Here is a 22,311-nt window from a genome sequence, read left to right as displayed (position 1 = left end):
ATATTTTATTTAATTATTAATGTATATATATATAGATATATATACATATATATATATATATATTAAATGAGATTAACTTACGTGGCGGTAAAGTAAAATTCACTCTCGGCTCGCTGCTTTCCTTACGGCGTAAGCCAAAGCTTAATCTGCGGTCTTCCTCACTAGTGATACTAATTATCGGGCCAGAACCACATCGAGGATGAGACTGCCTTGAGCCTTGTGCATCCATTTGGCAGGTTGATGCGGCTTTAGCACCTGGTACTAGACCAGCTATATAACCCATGTGGACTCTCAGCGCAGACGCTACACCTAAATACGGTTACTCTTGATAATAATGACATATACGATGAAAATGATAATGAATCATTTTCGGTAGATATCGATTGACCTCACGAAGACTATAATCAATCTTGCCAGCAATACCGCTACTACGTCAGTGCATACGAAAATTCAATTCGCTACGGTTTATTGGAGATAATAATTCGGTGTTTATTTAAACAACGATCATCTCGTAGTAATAATACCTCTTAAAGGTATTATCGGCCGTGTAAAATAAAAATAATTATCATGACTTACCTGTGAACGATGCCGTGGATGTTTTTCTACTGGTCGGACGGCTGCCAAAAAGGCTGAAGAGCCGTTGGAAAACGCCCAGACGATTTGGTCCCTCGGTCTCTCTGCGACGGTGAAGTTTGTAAATGTCGGCTAGGCTCCTTCTGGGACCATCCGGTTCCAGATCCGGTTGACTGCTAAACGCTACGGTACCGCGGCGCATGCCTAATTTCAACAAGGGGTCAACAGGAACTCCTCGAATAACCCGTATCGAGCGAGATCGCGATGCTTTCAGTGCTTTTTTCTTTTTTTTTTTCTTTTTTCTTTTCTTTTCTGTTTTTCTTATTATTTTTTTTTCTTCCAGTTGGGTATATATCTTTCGTTATTTTTAGTATAAATAGCGGTTTGAATTATAACGCAACGGAATGATGCTTAGAGATTAACTTTCGTCAACTTTTCCTCTAGTCAGGCTAAACTGAACTAAACGTCGTTCCGTTACATAATCAACAACTGTTGTGTATTTATGGCAATAAAAAAGAAGGGTTAAAGCGCATCGCAAAAGCGAAAAGCAAACTAAGTTAAATAGTAGAAGAGGAAGGAGAAGAAAAGTTGCATGTATTTTCTTTTACGAAGCTTACTTTTTTTTGCTTTTTTGCTTTTTTTTTTTTTTTTCGTTCATTACGTTTAATTTCGTTTATATGTTTGCACGATGCAAATTTCTAATGTGTGTTTAATATCATATTTGAAGATTACGTTAGCTTTGTCGAAAAAAATCCCAAAGTTCGAAAAATTAATTTATCCATTAACGACGCTTGAAAGAAAACCAACCTACCTATTTGTCCCTTTATTTCTAGATATAAGATTTTTCGTCGATGCATTTGAAAATATCAGAAGCGAAACGTGCAACCGACGCGTAACAGATACGATTCCTTTTCACGGATACGTTTTGCTATTACTTCGGAAAATTGTTGTTTGTCGACCCAGATGTCAATCGATATCTCGTCGAAACTTAAATGTTGTTTTTTACGATAACGTATAAGGGATGCTGATAAACCAATTTGTAGGTTTGCACAAGAAGCGTAAATAGTGTAAAAGAGAGAGAGAGAAAGAGAGAGAGAGAGAGAGAGAGAGAGAGAAAGAGAGACAGAAAGAAAGAGATAAGGAAAATGTTGTAATTTCATGCTGTATAATGATCAAATTAATTTAGAAAGTGTTTCATATTTGTACGAAATAATTACAATTTTCTTATCATCCAACTGTAGCGAGAAGAGGAGGAGAAGTTTGAAGAAAGAAAGGGCAAGTGATAAGAAGAGAGAGAGAGAGAGAGAGCGAGAGAGGTATCAGAGGGATGAGAAAGTTTTGTCATGCATGACGAATGCGTCCGACATGTAAGAGCATCTGACATGCAAATAATACTGCACAATTTTCTCCTTGCTACAACTTGGATGTTTGTACTCATAGAAGAACGATCCCTTGAGGTAAAAACGTACGACGAAATTTCTTAGATGTAGACGTTTTTTGAAATATTAACGAGCGATATCCAAGATGATATATTAAGGAAATAACTTAGCCGGTCTTTCGTTTATTCTCTCAAGCTTCTTTTTTTTCTTTTTTCTTCTTCCTTTTCGAACGATTTTTCACAACACTTATATTTTGACAAGTACGAACGGGTTATTCGTATTATTAGAATAAAATAGACGTACGTAATACAGCTGCATACTTGTTTCGAGGATTTATTCTAATACGCCGAGAATTTGTAATTTCCCTATTTGGATAATGTGCAATCTGTCGTTAATGTAACGAGTACGAATGATTGAAAGTGGAGCTGCCAAAAACACGATCCCTCTTCGATTTATCATTAAGAGGGAAAGAGAGAGAGATAGAACAAAAAAGAAAGAAAGAAACAAAGAAGGAACATAAAAAAATATCAGAAAAGAAATCAATAAAAAAATTCAACGTTTCCATGCATACTCGGACGTCCACGAGCATGAAAAAGGATCGTCATTGTTTCTACTCTAAAAATTCAAACGTTACGACGACGTCCCGTATCATGGACATCTCTTCTTATGTGTCGTAACGTCAAGCAAGTGAACATAGGCTTTCGTTATAAAAGCATTTACGTGCAATAAACGAAATTCCATCACCTTTCTCTGACACCTGAATGGCGGAGGAACGAACGAAGCGAGAAAGCATTAATATAAACGTTGATTCCTTCCTTCTCTGCTCGAAACGAGTCAGACTCATCGTGCAAAATATGTTTTTTATTTTCTTTTTCTTTTTAAATTTCAATATATATATAATACTTTCGATCGTTCATTCTTCTGTTAAATTTTTTCTTTTCTTCTTTTATTTATATTTTGTGTGTGTTGATCAAAATCGGTAAAAATCGATCGATTACTTTTTTGCACGACTAAGTCCCGTGAAACATAAATTTGATAGTATCGTTCTTACCGGAAGGATCGGCGGACGGCCAACTGGCCCTCGGAATAACCGATGGGAGAACGCTGAGCAACAATAAGGGTAAGCCACCCCCGATACTCGGATTTCGTTGTGGAATCGAAGTACTCGAAGAAGCGTGAGATGGTTCGACCGGTTCTTGGGCCAACTGCTTTTCCAATCTGGCCAACTCGAGCTCCAACTGAGCCATCTCGCGACGGTAAACTCGATTCTGCACCTCTACTCGATACTGTAGCTCTCTGCGGAATCACGTTAATTGCATCAAACGAGGACACTGTTATTTGGTATTCCGTTGATTTGCATGGAAAGGGACACGTTTCGAAGAAAGGGCATCGTTTTCTTTGATCAAGCAACGAACGAAAACTAATAGACGAATTGATCGACGTTCTCGAGGCTTCAAATAAAGACCAAAAAAAAAAAAAAAGAAAGAAAAAACAAGGAAAAAGGAAAAAAATAAAAATAAAAAAAAGCAGAAAAGAAAATAAAAATAGACAACAATTGGATAAAAAGAATAGAAAAAGAAAGAAAAAAAAAAATTGGGAGAGCACAAAGTTAGATTTCTTTTTGTGTTCATTTGGCAAACCCGATAGGTTATTTTCTCTTTCGTATATAACCACTTTGAAAAGTACGAACTCGATCGGGAAACCGAATGCGATAACGTTTATTGTCTCGAAGACCAATTCTGTATTTGGCCAACGTTAGAATTTATTTCTTATCGTCGTCTTCGCTACCCGTTTCCTCCTATCTAAAGGCTTTTTCCACCTTTCACCCTCTTCTTTCAATTCGATCGAGAAAAGCAAGCCCTCTTACCTTCTATCGTCCGTGACAAATCTCCTTGTGTTGCATTCGATCTTCAAGCCGAGACTCTGTACAACAGGATCAGCTCTCTCTCCTGCTAGAATGTTCGCCAATTGAGGTAGAAAGAGCAAGGCTAAAGTCCCCGTTGTCGAGGCCAGGATCAGGGCAGTGATCGTGACAAAGGCCAAGGTTGCTCGGTCGGACATCAAATTTGCTAACACGACCACGATACCAGACGTTATCACTACCGAATAAACGCTCATGCCAATATACTGCGAATCGTTCAAAGCTGGTATCTTCACGTGTCTGAAAAGAATTTTCTCTTATTTTTCTCTCCTCTCTCTTTTTCTTTCTTTTTTCTTCGACTTTATATTTCAGATATTTCTCGATTCGATTCGATTCGATTCGGTTACGTGAAATTTCTTGTCTTTCTCTAAGCCTCGGATAAAATTCTCTAAAAGTATGAATTCCGAGAGAGAATCCTTTATAATCTCGTTTGACTCGAATCGTACTAGGACCGATTTTCTTTGTCATCCGAATCGTTCAAGGAAACTTCGTATTCGTCTTCTGCATTTCCGATACACACCTTCTACCTTACGATCGAATTTCTTTCCTCTATTTCCTTTCGTCTATTAGATTTTCGTAAATCTATCACAAGACACGCGTTTTTCCACGTACCATTCGTTCAAATATTTGTTTTACGACAAAAAAATAAACGAAGTTTTTCAACTTCGCCGGCTTTATTTTTTCGATTAAGTTTGTGTACATATTTTCTAATTTTATTTCATATTATTATTTGAAATTTTTGTTGGCTATTAAATTTGAAAACTAGCATAATCGATTTGATTGATACATCGGTGATATTTATACTATTTGATTTGATTTTCAATTGAAAAGTTGCTTTATTCTTCTGTTTATCTTTTGACTCGTGAAAAAAAATTGCGTGTACAAAACGTGTTGGTCTGTGTGTATAGATTACAGTTAGAATTTTAATCGTTTAATTGTTTAATTAACGGATAAGCCAGGATTGTTAAATTAAAGTAAATTTTTCATTTTCTCGGATGCTTTCACAAAACGTTAATAGCAGTTTTCAACGAGAAAATGCGAATTTACCTTAAAGAGGCTGAATAATATCCCATTGTTTTTATCTTTATCTATAGTGGCACACATTTCGTAGAATTCTATCCCATTTCAAGTTGATACCATCGTTGAACAATGTAATTAATTAACTAAATTGCTACGGATTATTTCCCCATAGTACGCTCGTCATTCTCTACGATTAAATCTCCGCTCTAAATAGCGACAATTATTGCATCCGTTTAATACTTCGATTCACCCTAAGTGTTTTCTAAATCAATGCATTCATACATAAAATATGTAACATTTTCAGGATCCTCTTTAATCGAATGAATAAGAATTTTTCCAAAACAAAAAAAACAAACAAGTTATCTTTTATATATATATATATAAATTGAAATTATTTCAATAATTAAATATGTATTCTATATAAAAATAATTTGAAAGTATTAAATCAACGAGAGGGAGTAAAAGTTCAATGAATCGGAAAATATGGATTAACCATCCGGACGATCTCTGTACTGAAAGCTTACCTTGTTTCCCAGGCCATGTAGACACCGACTACGAGTAACAAGCCTTTATAAACGTAAAGTGCACCCAGCCAGCCATTAGTGTGCTGTGAACGACACACCTCCACCTACGTGGAAGGAGCAAAGGCAAGGAGTTAATTGGTTACGGATCGTTAAAGGTAATTACGAATAGCGTTATTGCGGCTACTTTTGGGACACCACTGGAACTTGCATCTTGTTCGTAGGAAAATCATTTAAAGGATTTAGCTCGTTTACGTAGTTTTCAGATTTTGTCTTTACCTGTGGTTGATAGATGATGCCACGATCTTGCAAATTCATTTCCATGGTTAAGTTACGCAGGTGACGTTGCATTGGATCCAAGGTTACCCAAAGTGTCACCACCAGGCCGTCGATCACGAGCAGTATGCAGATTAGGCTTATCAGTTGAGTATCCTGTAGCAGCTAGAAATGATAAATTTGCATCGTCCATGAATCATAGGAGATGATATTTCTTGTACGATCAAAATCGATCATTTTTATTTAGTTCATTTAATTATATATTGTAATTGTGTCTCGTTAGTAATTTCATTGAACATATACGTGGAAATTCGTTCGGATAAAAGTACAATATTAGAATATCTTCTGCATATTATTTGGTTCTAGTTTCTCTTCAACTTTTGCATATGGATTTCGTTCTTGTTGCATATGTATAATGATTGCCGAAGTTATAGAATCAAAAGACACTAACAGTGATTTTATTTGCCGAGGGAGAATGAGAGAAGAAGCGACTTTTGTTAATTGAAAAGATAAACGTTAATTGTATCAATTTTCTTCTCTTACAGTGTGTGGTGTATTCTATACATGGGATTTAATCGAATTAATCGCGTCTGAACGCACCAGACGCTTTAAAACGATGAAAGAAGAAGGGTGAAAAGGATATCTGTTTTTTCATCATTTTTTTGCTTTAACGTAATTAATTAAATGAACACGATGTTTACTTACTTGAACCAAAAGAAAAAAGAAAAGAAACAAGACCATTTTATTACGCATTTCAATTTTCGCGCGCGAAATCAAATGAATTATATTAAAATAAATTAGGAATTGACTCAAACCTTATTTTTGACGACTCCACTTCTGCTTCTTGTAAAGATCCTATGAACCCGATAGGTTTTCGTGAACATGGAACCGAAAGCCAAAGAAAATCCAGCTGATAATAGAAGAACTCTTGCCTAAAAAAAAAAAAAAGAAGAAAATATAACAATGAATTGATTTCACAAATAGATTAAATTTGTCAATGAAATTAGATCTTTGTAGAAAAGTGATGCTCACGGTGCACACGGATGGAAAATAATCATGGCTCTTGGGAAGTGTTGCATTATCAAGTCCAAGTAGTATAACCGCACCATAAACGAGACAGCAACCAACTGCAGCCATATTGTTTAGTCTGGGACTCGATAGTTTAATACTTCTGCGAGCATGATTTAAATAAATGTTTAGTTATAATTCCATTACTTTGTTTTCTTCCAACTCTTATTCTTTCTTTCTTTCTTTCTTTCTACGAAGCATTATAGATCTTAGAGCTTACTTGTGTTTTCGAAAATGAAGATTGAATGCGAGAAATGCGACTGCCAGGGCAACCCCGATGCTTGCCAAACAGGTGACCGCGAGAAAAGCTGCAGGTGCTACTGTAACCACTCTTAACCTGCATAAAAAATGACTATCGTAAAGTTGTGTTAAAATTTCATATAAAAATGTCGTACTGGGTCGGGTCGTTAGGGTTTTGACTATTTCATGATTACGTCGATCTATAACACATATTATAAATTATAGTTGAGACACCAACGAAAGTCAACTTTAATCATGATTTATGTATATACATCAACGATAAGTAGTAGTAGTAGTAGTAGATACATATATATATGTAAACGTTTTGGTTGACATTTTACGCGACCACGAAGTGAGTAGGAGGATAATCTCCTGAAATTCCTCGCTCTACTTGCTATGACCTCTTTGCTTTCTCTCTTTTAGAGAAAGAGAGATATCCGAAGTTTAAATGGTAGTAGCATCGAAATTGACTCATTATACTTGTAAGAAAACTTTTCATCCGATCTCGTATGATTATTCAGAGATTATCTTTCCTTTCCTTTCAAGAAATAATATCACTTTAACAAATCTTATAATATACGATTTTTACATGTTTCTTATTTTGTTTCAAGTTATTAGGTTGTATTGATTGCAACGATTGTTTTCATTATACAGTAAAATCTAATAATATTCAAATTAATTGTGGGAATGTAATTGTTCGGATGAAAGATTTTTCTTATAAGTAATAATACAAATAAATAAGAAAAATATAAAATATTTTACGATTATAGAGAACACGCGAATAGTAGAACGTTCGAATATCATTGTAGATTGACAGATACTGAAAGTTTCACTGTAGGTATTAGTTTAATTTAATCCAATAATAATTTTCTATAATGACATTAATTATGAATCGATTTAATCGTTTTTAATGGAAAGAAAAATCATAATAGTTTAATTTATCTTAAATATAGACGTAACATCATAGTCATAGAACTCGAATGATGTATCTCGCGTGAACTTAATCAAAGATCGTTAGATTAAATCAAAAGTGATACTACCGGTAGACCCTACGAGCTGCAGGCGGATGTCCTCCGGGCCATCTTGTAGCAACGCATTCTGGACAGTTCATTATTAGTTTCCCATCCTCCGGAGTGAAGATAGCTATCTTTCTAATACGATGACCTATAACAAGAAAACTTTTATTTGATTGATATATATTCATCATATCAAATTCATATTATTTTTTATTCTAATCACTAAAATATAACTATATGGAAACATATAGGTAAGTACTTGCATATAGGTGGTGTATCTATATGTAACCATACCTATCTAGATACGTATACGAGATCGCATATATATAAATCAGGGCAATAACGCCAGTAACTAATCATAAATTCGTTATTGCCCGGTGTTCCATCGTTCGGAGCATTATTGCGGCAATTGTGCCTTTGCTTTATAGCGACTGAAAGCCAACTATAATCGGCCATCGTTACGTGTTTTAGCTAGCTTGCTATACAATTTGTTCTCGGAAAGAAGGAAATGAGAGAAAGAATAAAACAAAAAAAAAAAAAGAATGTCACGGGATGATATCAATTGAAAAGTTTTATTATTGTTCACTTTCGGTGATTGAACGCAACAAAATATCGTATCTACACTTTTTGGTTATTTCTTTTTTATTTGAGAAAAAGATCACAGTTTTTCTAATATTACAATAATCGTTATTTCGTTTCTTTGTGACGAATTGGATTTCGTATCCTTTACGTACGAACGAACGTACGAACGAATGAGTTGGTGCAATCATTTTAGAGGGATTCACGTTTCATCGTTGCGATCGGATCTTGTGCTGGCCGAGCACGAATTGAGGATAATTGGTTTCGTTTCGTGCAAAGAGCTTTAGAGACGTCAAAAAGGCTAACTAACTCGAACAGGATTTTCGAGACTTTAATACCCTTTTCTCGTTCGATTATTTTTCACATTCCCTTTTTATTTTCTTTTTATATTTCTTAATCCTCATACCTATGTCAGTACTTATCTATCTATGCCGACTTATCGGTCAAAATCGATAGATTTTCGAGATATATACGTATCTGTTGAAAAGATGACAAAATTAAAGTCGTAAAAGTGCTCGACAATGTCCACGTCGATGAATCCCCCCCCCCCATTCCTCCTCTTTTCCTCTTTCTCTTAGTCGTAAAACTCTCTTCGAGACGATCTCGAATGGATTATGAGATTCGAATAAATTATTGATATCTTTCGTACTTTTATATTTGCAGATCATTTGATGACTTTGATTCCTCAATCGTTAGATCGTAAAACAATAGAAATAGAGAGAGAAAGAAAAAGGAAAGGAAAGACGAAATTTAATAATAAAAAATATAATAATCTTCTCTATAAGAATAGAATTATTGAAGAAAAAAAAGTATTAAAATATATATATATATATATATATATATATATGTACTCATATAAATCATCTTTATAGAAATATTAAAGAAAAGAAAAAAATAGGAACGACAAGATAAAATGTTCTCCCTTTTTTTTTTCTTTTCTTTTTTTTTTTTCGAATAGTATGACAAATTGACGAAATTACTGCAAACTCGTTTGGTACATTTTTTAACGAAAGGACAGAAAAGAGATAGGCGACAAGAATCGAACGATAAAAATAAAAAGGAAAAAAAAAAATAAGAGAAAAACTCGTACGATCGTTTTTCGATGAAATTCTTTTCCCGTATCTTTCCCTAGGACGTATCTTACGATAAATCTTTGAAAAAAATGTCTGACCACACATTTGATGTCTGACTTGTGATCACTTAAAACGATTCACTGTGCATCCTAAAAAACATCACATTGGTATATAAACGTTCCTTCTTCTTATCTGTTCTTTATGGACCATTTTAAGAGTCCTTCGCGAACTGTGGGATCATTAAACGAAATTACTTTGGGGTTTTATTTGTCATCGACGACGCTTTAAAAAAAAAAAATTCTATATCGGTCCAGGCACAATTTTGATCAACTGTGTGAAATTGTGAATAATAAATAAATCTTAATGTTAGATCGTTCATATCATTGTTTCAAGAATTTTTATCGAATTTTGTTCTTCTTTTTGTTAAAAAGAAAGAAAAAGACAAAATAAAAAAAAAAGAAAAAACGAAGCATGAACTTTATCCCGAAACCATGAAAGAAAGATTTTTACTTTCATTTTTAATCATCCTTTTGTCTACACTCGATTTCATTAAACATGCCCCGATACAAAGAGCGCGAAACTTTTTTCTCAACATAGAATTTTACTTCTTTCCTCTCTCTCTCTCTCTCTCTCTCTCTCTGTTTCTTTTCTTGAACTTTTATCAAAACTTTATTTTTCCCTGTACTTTCTTTTTTCTTCCCCCCCCTCCCCCCCCGTCTTCTTCTTGCCATAATTTGTCGAACTTTTTATTTCTATACAAAAAAAAAACAAAAAAAAGAATCCCAAAGAGAACGATAAAAATTTGATGGAAAATATTGTCGAATTTAACATCACAAAAAATGAATTATTTCACAGGAGAAGTAAATAATATTAAATAATTAATAGCGACTCTCTGTCTTGACAAAATGATTCAGTTTGTTATAATCAAAAGTGAATCATTTGGTATCATAGTTGTTGTTAAAGTTATTTATCCAACACTTTACTTTCTCGTCCTAGAAACCTTTATTCGTAACATTTTTCGACTCGGTACATGGGACAGGTAATTTCCCTTGACAAACGTGTGACAGGAAAACTCGTGCGAACTTCTTTATATGACGTATTCAGATATGTAATAGTACGAATCTCTCTCTCTCTCTCTCTCTTTCTCACTCTCTTTTTCTCACAACTTCTCGGTTCTATTTCAAAAAGTTTATTTCTTTTCTTTTCTATTTTTTTTTGTTGTTCTCATAAATTTACAAGTTTTTTTTTTTTTTCCCTAAGTAACATCTAACATTGTACGCATTTGCTTCATATTTTTTTTTTTTTTTTTTTTATATTTCCTTTTTTCCGTCGTCTATTGCTGTTATACGGCTTTGTTTTTTTTTTCTTTTTTATTTTTTTTTTGTCATTGTTGTTGCTGCACGCTCGCAGCGATAAATAGACTTTCTAAAAAAATATCTCGACAAAGGGTTCGCCGTCAAAGTCTTGTCTTGTTTTTTTCTCTTTATAACTTTTTCCTTTCTCTTCTTTCTCTCTCTCTCTCTCTCTCTCTCTCTCTATTTCTCTCTCATTAAAGAAGCGTCAGAAGATAATGTTAAAATGATTGGAATGATGAAACGTTGCCATACCGAGACAAAATTTGTTCGTTAATGCCTAATAAAGAACGGAGTAAAACTAGTTCACAATTTTCTTATCATTTTTCGTATCCTATGTAATACGCTTTTAGATCGAAAAATCAGTATTGTTGTTAGATGATGTCAGGTTTCTGTCATACGATTTATCAGCACTTTGAGAATAGAGAAAGACCAAACTTTGTTGCTTTTCTTCTTTTCCTATTTCTTCTTATTCGCCTTGAGGCTTGCGTTCTCGAAGCGTATCATCGGAAAGGTCCAATGATACCACCCTACGACATGCTATTTGATGGATTATAGCCGTAGGATCGTTCGATACAATTCGACGAGCGTACATAGCACCTCGATCGGATAACGTGATGCTCGTGTAGGTGGAATAATTAAAAAAAAAAAAAAGAAAAAAGAGAGAGAGAAAGAGAAAAGAGAAAAACAAAAATATAAGAGAAAAAGATATGCAACGATTATATATATATCCAATTTGTCGAAACACAAATGACACGTTTTTCTTTTTAAGCGTGGTACCCCATTCGGCTAAAGTAAATTCGCGGCCAGTTCATTGACTTTGTTTAAAATCGATGCTTGAAAAAAATGGTTGGCCAATAAATCAAATAAAATAAAATACAATAAAATAAAATAAAATAAAATAAAATAAATAGAAGTAAAAACCTAGAAATGATAAAAGAAAGGAAAGATAGATACTTGAGGAAAATGTTAGTAGTATTTGTAGAGCTCGTAAAGGTTAAGGCTGTTCATCCACTTCGTCATGAGTGTGTCGAAAACGAATGAAGAGAACTACTCAGGGAAGAAGAATTCTGTTGTAATGTCACAGGAAATATCTATTTTTTCTCTCTCTCTCTCTCTCTCTTGCTATCTATATTTCTTTCTTTCTGTTTTTTTTTTTTTTCCAAACTTTGGATATTATCCTAAGGGAATCGTGAAAGATTTGCTGATCATCGAGTCGATATTTCCTTCTCCGGTATATCTGAATATCTATCTATTCGTATCAAAGTCTTGGGATAAGGATTTAAATAGGAAGACTAGGATTCGAAAGAGTGGCGTGAGAGAGAGAGAGAAAAAGAGAGAGAAAGAGAGAAAGGTATAGGTACACGTTAGAATTTTTTGCCGAAGCTTTTAAGAGATTGTACGATTCTCCAGTCCAGCCTGATTTTTCGTCGACCGAGAGACAATTGAGTCGAGACAAAGAAAGTAATGAATCGCGGCCTCGATTTTTTCGACACGGTTTGCTACTGCTCTCTCTCTCTCTCTCTCTTTTTCTTTCTCTCACTTCTTTTCATTTGTGATCGATCGGGTTGTACCAGTAAACAAGACTATGAAACAACACACTCTATATTAAATCTCGTAGAATTAATGGGCCTTCTTTCTCATATGTCTCAAATTATTTATCGTGATATTATAGGAGATACCAAAGGACATACGTTACGTTTCTTTATCGATGATCATACATTTTCCTAGACGTCTTTGCATGCACAGAATGCACTTATATAGTCATCCCCTTCCCACCCCTCGAGCTATTATTTCACCATGAATACTTGGCGTACTACCATAAGCATTCCAATGCTGTCGGTTCGTTCAAATTATGCATCGGGATTGTTTCTTACGAATAAGGAGACCTCTCGTTTTGACCTTTCGACCATTGTCGTAAATTTCATATATGTATATTCGTGTGATAACGTATAAACTATAGTATTAGGTTGTTGTGCACGATCGTGAATCGAAAAGAAAAACCTCGTGCACACACCTGCGCCTAAGAATTGTTTATTTTATTTTCCATTCTTTTTTTATTTATTTATTTATTTATTTATTTTCATCACAGATTTTGTGCGCAGCACATTCTTGCAAGAATAATAATATTTTTCTCGCGTTATTGTTTTATTCGTTATTGTATTTTCTTTAAACATTCATCGGTTTGAAAATACGATGTTATTTGTACCTCTTCCATTGTCCGCCGAAATTCATTTTGTTATACGCGTCCCGATGCATTTCCGATAGTCAACGTGCTCGTATTCGCTACGATGCATTTATCAGCGTCGAGTTTAATTCGATTTCGAGACAGAAAGTGGCCGTCTAAATTTGACACTAGTTTCGCCGTCAATCCGTTTCTCGCTTCTCTTTCTTATTCTTTATTTCTCTCTCTCTCTCTCTCTCTCTCTCTCTCTCTCTCTCTCTCTCACTCTCAATCTTTCACGAACACAAACATTTGAAATTCTTACAGAGAACAGTAATATTGACCAGTGCTATCTTCTACCATCTCTTTTTAACTATCACACGAGATATCTCTCTATCTTAACCTTTTATCTTTCCCTATCGTTTTCCCAAGGGAAGTTCTTCTCTTCCGATTAATTATTCATCATCGCTTTGCCAATATCCAGTAGTTAGAATGCCAAGTATCTTTGGCCCCGTTCGCACGAACCTTCCTTCCATCCTACGATCCTTTCACGTTTTATAGTTCGCGATCTCCTTTATATCGGAAATGCCTTACGGCTTTTACTTTTCAACTTGTAGAAATCGCTAGAGATCACCACGTAACCGTGCACGCTTTCTTCGCATTTCTTTTTTTTTTTTTGTTTTCCCACCCCATGAGAAAGATTCTCAAAACTTTTAGTTATAAGTTTAGTTACAACGCTCTGGGCGTTAAACGTCATCGTTTAATTCATTAATATTACAAGTTAAGTTAGATTTTTCTTTTCTTTTTTCTTATAATACTTATTTAGAAAGAATATTATATTTTTTAACTTTTTATTAAAAGATTTAGACGTTGAAACGTAATTGTTTAATTCATTAAGTTAAGATCGTAAGTTAGGTTTTATTTAAATGGTTCAAATGATTTTAACTTCTTTATAATTCGATTATTTTTTTCCGTGATTTATTTTCATATTTTAAGATAAAATTGATATCGACATAAAGGATCATCTTATATTTTTGATTACAAAATAAACATTATGAAATATTATATATGCGCCACGTAGGGGGAAGACAAATTATATATTGGAAGATGATATTAATTAATTGTTACGTGATTTCAAAGTTAAACGGACGTATAAAGGGTTAAAATGTTTAACGCACATGTTTTGTATTTTTTCGCATTTTTATGTCAATTAATAATGAATTAACAGTAAACGCAAAAAGCCATTATTATTGTACGCTTAAAATATAGAGAAATATGAACATTTAGCATATATTAAAACATCGTAATGCATATTTTATATAGAAAAAGATTAGTTAATTGCGTATAACGTTTCACGTTATCGGCAATTTCTTTGAAAATGAAAGACAGCAGCGATAATAATAATTCGATCGGTCATTAATTGAACTGCGGCGATAAATATTACGCGCAACTTGATCGGCTTGCTATCGGAAAAATTAATAGAGTACGATGTTGAATTTGTTCTCGTGGTTATTTCCCTTTTCGTTATACTAACTGATTGGATATTCATCATCGGATTTTCCTGTATTCCCATGCTCGCTTTAGTCGATTCAATTATTTCGTGCGATTTCTTCGCTTCTCCTATTTTTTAATTTATATTTTGGTGTTGCATTTTGTCAGTTATCTTTCACCGATTTTAATCGAAGAGCGAAATTCAAATCGAAATTTAATCGACGAAACTACGTATTTTAATTCGATAATACATTTTTTTTTTTTATCTTCACATAACGTTACACTTTTATTCGAGTTATTACATAACGATTATGTAATGTTTTAATTTTTGTTTCTGCATCATCGTAATAAAAGTGAATCAATGGAGTTTATTAATAGACATTTGATTTTAAAATATGTTAATCTGCATTTTAGTTGATGACAGTTGAATATGCAATTTCCATAATTTACATGCAAAATCGAGGTAATCGTGAGTGTAGTGGGATTTTCCTAATTACGAGTTCGACGATCATTATCGTTCGATATTCATTTTTAGTTAATTATTTTCTGCGATAGAAATGAATTCACTATTCAAAATGATCCAAACGCAAATGGGGTTTTTTCGCACAAAAATCATTTATATTTGTACGCGTGCAATGTTTTTTCTTTTATTTCTTTCTTTTTGTTTATTATTTTTGTCTTATTTCGTTAGTTAGCAAAGAACTACACCATTATCGTGAGCATCAATTATGTTATAATTATCAAAGTCTAACGAGGTAAAGAAATTGTATAAAAATATTCACTCATTAGAGAATACACGCCGAGGTGAGAGAACACATCGTTTCTTCCAGTTAGAAATAACAATTGCATATATATACTTGTCGTTGAGATGACATAATTAAAATCTGTCATAATAGTTCGAGACTTTTTCAAAATATTTTTCTAAAGATTTTTTTCTTTTTCTTTCTATCATCTTTCCGTCTTTACCTTTTCATATATATATATATTTATCACCTTTACGAAAATGATATATTTTCACGTAGTTATTCACGTCGTAAAATGTAATGAATTTTAATTATCATTATTTTAGAAAAGAAAAATCTAATTTACAGTCAGTTACGTGCATTTTGTATACAAAAAAAACATGATTAATTAATGATAATAATAATAATAATAATAAACCCCGTGAGAGGGGCGGGTGATAAGAAAGAATACCCCCTCAGTAATCCCTGCTTGTCGTAAGAGGCGACTAAAAGGGAAAAATCCAGGAAAAATGGATAAAGAAAACAATAAGAAAACGTATAGAACTCCTTCCTGAGGTTCATCAAGCCATGTTTGAAGGGTACAGCTTGCGGACCACTAGTAGGGTGCGATTGTGTAGACGAACACACCCTGTGGGACACTCGAATCGGATATAACCACACAAAACAGCACACAACAATCCTAAAACTGTATATGTCGAAAGAGTGCTTCGATGATATTACAATCATTGACCATTAACAATAAAGACGGGAAAACTCAGATAGTGTATGCAGTGGATAAACGAAATGGATGAATGTTGTTTCTATATAACGAAAGAAAAATAGAAACAATTAAATCCAGATAATGGATCCATCAACACAATGAATGGGAAAACCCATTCATACTTGGTTGAGAAAAACTCCGTGTGAGTGGAGTTTACTACACTTACCTGGTATTAACCATGTAAATCGAGTTAATGGAAAAGAATAAAATAATAATAATAATAATAATAATAATAATAATTTATACTTTGATAAAACGCGGGTAAAATTTATTAATAATTCGATATACCACGGGTTAACTTTGATCTTTTTCAGTAATATAAAATTTCTCATTTTCTTCGAGAAACCATTTTCCTTTTGTAATAGTTAACGGTCCTTTATTTTTTCTTTTCTTTTCCTCTCTAAAAACTCTAACGTAAGAAGAATCGTTTTTCTGCACGGCAACATAATCTTTTGTGGTTTGGTTAAGAACGTAGCTTTTACAACATATCGGCTATAAACGAACGTGCTTTTACCGTAACGGATGTATAGCGTGAAAATCGTTGGGATGTGCACTTCACAATGGAAATCTCATAAATGGAATCATCCGAGCGTTCATATGCCAGTTAGCCGCGATATGTGGAGAGGATATCCGATTTATTATAGTATTACGCATAGTTAATTGCTAACAATTTCTACTCAGCTTTAGGCATTTTATATGTCTCACAAAACGCGCATTAATTATTATCAGTATAACACTATTTTATATATCATAGTGAATAAATCAATTTTAGATTAGAATTAGAGAAAGAAAGAGTGAGATAGAACTATTTAGAATATTCGATTTTCTTTTCATCCCAGCAATGCAACTAAATGCATTTGAACGGGCAGGAGAAAAAAAAGTGCAACACGTGGTAGCTCGTAAGGAATTTTTAGGACAACGTTTAACCTTGGAATAAGCACGGCTTTCTTTCTTTCTTTCTTTCTCTCTCTCTCTCTCTCTCTCTTTCTCTTGCATTTATGTGCGTTAGTAGGGTGTAAAGGGAATGTATCAAGATTAATCTAGCGTTTTAACTTACCCTGCCTTTGGTAGAAGGCGGTGATTCCAACACGATCCGCGCCGTCAAAAGAAACCGGCCCCTAAAAGCAAAAGCGTTGTCAAAGCGAAACTCCTTTCGTTCTACTCCTTTCGCGATATATCGACGTATCACCGCTAAGCTAATAAACCCTCCTTTTTGCTACATAGAAATGATGGATGATAGTGTATATTTCTCGGGAAATACATCCAACGAACTAAGCCAATGTCCTCGTACGATCGATTTTTTTAACTTCTCTCTTAATAGAAAATTCTTTATTTTTTTATATTATTATTATTATTATTATTATTATTATTATTTTTGTATTATAAATATTGAAATTAAAAAATAGTTTTCGTCTTTTTATAATAAATATTATAAACCACACATCTCTCCTTATACTTACCGAAACACCGATAAAGTGTAAGATTTTAAGTTGTTCGAGCAGATATTCAGCATAAGTCTTGTTTTGATGCGTATATTTGGCCATGGTCATGTTCATCTCGTTTAATTCAGTCTCAGTTTTATTCAATGCTAATGCCATTGCCCAGACAGCATCGTACGTTTGTGCAGCAAATTTGGAAGATGCTACGCCTCGTTTAGCGAGTTCCGAAATAAATTCTGTGCTTGTCTGTGAAAGAGATCATCAGATTATTGTTAAATAGATGATTTAATATTGAGAATCTTTTTAAACAGATGATTGAAAAGTTTTTTCTATTTATAAAATCGTTTGGATACTTAGAATTATCAATGGTCTATTCCCTTTAAAGTTTGCATATTGCACATTATATTATACACCTGTTTTATGTAACAGATCTGTTTCTAATGTTTATGCAAATTCGATATGCTAAATATGTTTAATTGGATAAATTGTTAAATTTCAATATCCATTTGGATTATTGTCGAATTACTTTAATGTTACAAGTCGCTTTAATAAATGTTAATCCTGGGGAATTGTGGAAAAGACAAAATTTCGCAAAAGAATTATCGTATGGTCAACAAATTCTTGTCTTATGGATGATCGAAGTTGTTTTTTATCGATCACGTGTAAATACTTTCATATTACTCTTGAATTCTTATTTAAAGGATTTCTATAATTGAAGCTTTTCACTTATCAAACTTCGACTTATATGTCAAATTGCGAAATTAATCTGTCTTGATTATTATAGTTAAATTAATTAAATTATTTGAATAATAATAGGTTGATATCATCTACTATGAATTATTGTGTGTATATTTTAAAAAGATCAATATATTCTCTGTCATCGTAGATTGAATAAATTAAGATTGTCTATCGTCATCTAAGGTAATTCGTGTAACGATCTTCTGTCACTCCAATTAGGTTAGACCATGGGAATTGCAATTGTCAGCATATACGGTTGTTCAAATACTATATATCATGATAAGTAGATAAATAATAAACTTTAAACAATTAGTATTAATGAATGTGTGTATGTATATATACAGTGCCCAGATAATTTGATTTTATTGACCTACTTCTAAATCAACTTACTCCAGTCTCTTCTAAATGTTAGCATAATTTAACAACATTATTTTGATTTGTTGGCTTTTTTAATTACTTATTGTCCACATTGAAGTTAATTAAATAGAGCGTACGAGTGAGTTTACAGTTATTATTTTACCGCGGTCTATGCGCGTTCGTATTTTCGAGTTATTTTCTAGCATGTAATTATTTAAATTCATTTGTTTCTTAGATAAAGGTTTTTGTTTCTTTTTTATTTTTTTTTTTTTTTTTTTTTACGTCCTTGAGAAACATCGACGCACGAAGCGGAATGGTTTAAAGAAGTGAAGTGCCCTAGCTTATTTTTATTTTTTTTTTTTTTTTCTAGAATATTTCGGCATTGGAGAGAGAAAAAGAAAAAAGAGAGAGAAAAAGAACGACGACAATTGAAACATAGCAGAAGTCGGCCATTCGCCGCCTACGCGAAATGTTCGGCTTTCAGAAATGGGCGAAGGCACGGTTAAAATAAAAAAAAAAGGTGCCCTGTGACGCACATATTAAAAGAGCAGTCGTAGTGTACGTGTGCCGTTGGCGACGCAATCGTAGAATAAGACAATAGAGTTTCACGTTTTATTTGAATTTTAATGCGTCAACCGATAAATATTAAGAAATGAGTGTTCTTTAAAGTAGAACTCTTACGAAATAAACTGCCTATTATTTTATTTTTAATATATATTCTAGGATAATAATAATAATATTTTGTCTTTCGTTATTTATTTATTTTCTTTTTGTCTTTTTTTCATCTCTCTTTGTAAAATTATTTAAATTTTGCTAGATTGAAGCTTTACATTAGTTGATTAATATCAGAGTATAACAATTTTGGGTAGATATTGAGAAGGTCGGTAAGATATTCCAAGCATTCTCTTTCTCAAGCCGAGCGTTGTTCGCTTGAATCAAGAATATGGGATGACAGTGAGTTCATCTCTTAGTAGCCTTGACAATGGTAAAAGCTAGAACCAGCTGCAAACTAGCTTTCTATTCTCGGGCTTATTCTCGTCTACACTTCCCTTCAAGAGTTTACGATTATTATGTATCCATAACAAAGAGTACAAACCTCTATATATTATTATATCTAACAATTTTCTTACTCACTTACTGTGTATAGTGTAATCCTTGTGATCGTAAGGTGAGGAAACAATGGGTTTTAACTTTGATCGGAAGTAACTATACCATACCGAAGCTTGGTTAACTATAAGTATTGTTATACGTTAACATTTGATCCGTTTTATTACCATGAAAATAATCGAACCTCTAACCTTAATCGGCAAGGATGACGGGTAGATAAGTTTCTAAGTAATATCATTATTATTAATCGATAAGATATAATAATATTTATGACAAGAATTTTATTTTATTAAATATAGAAGAAAGAATGTCAAAGTTTAAGTAGAAGAACTGTAGAATAAAATGTAAAGAAATTTTCTTACATTTCCATTAGTCTAATTTGAATTGTTACATATTTTTTATGATTATAAATCCTAAGGATTTTATTGGAATATTCATTGTCAAATATGTTTTACGTATACACATATATACATCTTTCTTTTCGTGATTATAAGCATACATTATAGATAAAGATTTGAATTATTTGATTACTTTTTAATGAAATCTTACCAAACCGGAATAGCTGACCTCTCCCTTAAGAGTATGATCATGACTTTTAACTATGATCACCCCATCCAAAGGTTGCATCAACTGAGATGTTGTACATTCCTCAGGTCCGGAGGATATGTAATCGTCAGGGCCCTCAAACCGGTTCATGGTGTCACCTGGTAGAATCCAAGCGTAATCCCCATCGAGCATACCAAGTTTCCAAGCCTGGAAACAAAGGGAGACAATACAAGCTATATGGATTATTAATTGTTCTATCCTTTATTTAACTCTCTTCAACGTTTCTCTCTTGGTATTACCCGGAGTTATTTTTATAACAGCTTTAAACAGTTCTTTTAGTGAAATCCAATTTCCTTGAGTACCTGTACACGGTTAACTGTACCTGTTTTCTACCTCTCCTTCTTATGTTTTCACTTTTTCATATTTCTTGACAACTTTTTTTCTACCAGTTCTTAAACGTTCAAAAATTCGACTTTCTTTTTTGCGTTATTACATTTATTTGACTTTAATATCCGGCAATAGGCTTTTTCTCGTCTTTTTTTTTTTTTTTTGATTAATCTTTGATGTAACATGTCAGAATTGAGAAACGTAATAAGATCAAGTGAAATATTTGTCTGATTGAAAAAATGACAGACGGATTCTCGCATTATTAATAAAAATCATTTTTGACAGTTGGACGCTATCTTCGATATAACGAGAAATGACATCAAGAAGAAATAGAGCTACCCTACCCTAAAGTCTTTATATAGTATTGTATATATATATATATATACACACATATATACGTCCATTTGCTTTCTTCAATTTATTTTTGTCTTTTCTTTCCTTTCGTCTATTCGTTTCTTTTAACAAACGCCGACCTTTAACTACTTTTAAAAGCAACGGCAATCGATATTAAAACGTTATCGTATAACTTCTCGCTTAGAAACTGAAATATCCCATATCGCATGAAACGAACAAAAATGTGTAACAATTCGGAAAAATATAAACATTAAAAACGAAAAAAGAGAAGAAAAAAAAAAAAGACCGTTGTTGCACTCGCTTTGAAACAAATATATGAATTATCGAGGATAAAAACAATTTTATAATAAAAATAATATACATCCTATACGTAATAATTTTAATTGGGGAAAAAAACTGTATCTCTAACGAACTATATACTATTTTCGTCTCGACCAATCAAACGAGTATTACTTGCATCAATTCTATAATACGTTACATTTATTTTCTATTTTACATTCGCATATACGTTCTTCCATTCGTTATTACGAACTCTGTCGCATTTTAATGATTTCAAAAAGAAAAAAAAAGTCAAATCGAAGACTCGTTTTTTATTTCGATCCATCTAAAAGAAAAATATGTATAATATTACTCTCTTGTGACAAATAATTCGATTCGTGTCAAGTGATAATAGTTTTAACCGAAATCCCGCGAGCCAAATAGAAAAAAGTAAAATAGAAAAGAAATAAAAAAAAAAAAAAAAAAAAAAAAAAAAAAAAAAAAGAGAAGGGTAAAAGAAGGCGAATGAAAAAATCGATACGCAACCATCGTTTCACGATATCGGACTCTTCCACTTTGCCGTAAATCGGGATCTCCTTTCTTTACTTTGCACTTCAACTGGGGAAAGTAGTAAAAGTGATAACAAAAATATATTGGCGAGACTTTAAAATTCCTCACTGTCGAGATTAACAGTTAAAGTTATTCAAAAACTTTGAAGTTGAATCTTATTGTATATATGTAATACTACGTAATTTTTCTTCATCAGAGATAAAATAATATTTGCGATATTTCTTTTTATTGTTTTATCCTTTTCTCTTATCTTTTATTTTTTTGTGTTCGTAACGCTGTAAGAAAATGAGATTAATCGATCGATTTTTGAAGTGATAACTTCTAAAGAGACGATAAAGATAAAATTTTATGAAACTTCATCAAAAGAGAGAGAGAGAGA

General features: G+C 32.9%; 1 protein-coding gene across 3 annotated transcripts in view; it reads right to left on the bottom strand.

Moving 5' to 3' along the window:
- LOC106789267 (gamma-aminobutyric acid type B receptor subunit 2) overlaps positions 1–22,311 on the bottom strand; it is a 46,927-nt gene that overhangs the window by 1,196 nt on the left and 23,420 nt on the right. Inside the window, exons 6-18 of one of the 3 annotated variants that reach the window (XM_014753383.1) lie at positions 20,367–20,570; positions 17,637–17,861; positions 17,234–17,294; positions 8,039–8,162; positions 6,979–7,095; positions 6,723–6,861; positions 6,506–6,622; positions 5,694–5,855; positions 5,418–5,521; positions 3,820–4,113; positions 3,004–3,248; positions 577–777; positions 82–309 (exon numbers count right to left, since the gene is read on the bottom strand). In XM_014753383.1, coding sequence (XP_014608869.1) covers positions 82–309; positions 577–777; positions 3,004–3,248; positions 3,820–4,113; positions 5,418–5,521; positions 5,694–5,855; positions 6,506–6,622; positions 6,723–6,861; positions 6,979–7,095; positions 8,039–8,162; positions 17,234–17,294; positions 17,637–17,861; positions 20,367–20,570 — 2,221 coding nt within the window. The remainder of the gene's footprint in view (positions 1–81; positions 310–576; positions 778–3,003; positions 3,249–3,819; positions 4,114–5,417; positions 5,522–5,693; positions 5,856–6,505; positions 6,623–6,722; positions 6,862–6,978; positions 7,096–8,038; positions 8,163–17,233; positions 17,295–17,636; positions 17,862–20,366; positions 20,571–22,311) is intronic. The other 2 variants (XM_014753468.1, XM_014753551.1) reach the window with 2 other exon arrangements.

This window comes from Polistes canadensis, unplaced genomic scaffold (genome assembly GCF_001313835.1).
Source record: "Polistes canadensis isolate GaletaPanama2010 unplaced genomic scaffold, ASM131383v1 scaffold_0, whole genome shotgun sequence".
Classification (NCBI taxonomy): Eukaryota; Metazoa; Arthropoda; class Insecta; order Hymenoptera; family Vespidae; genus Polistes; species Polistes canadensis.
This window is presented reverse-complemented; position numbering and strand designations above follow the sequence as displayed.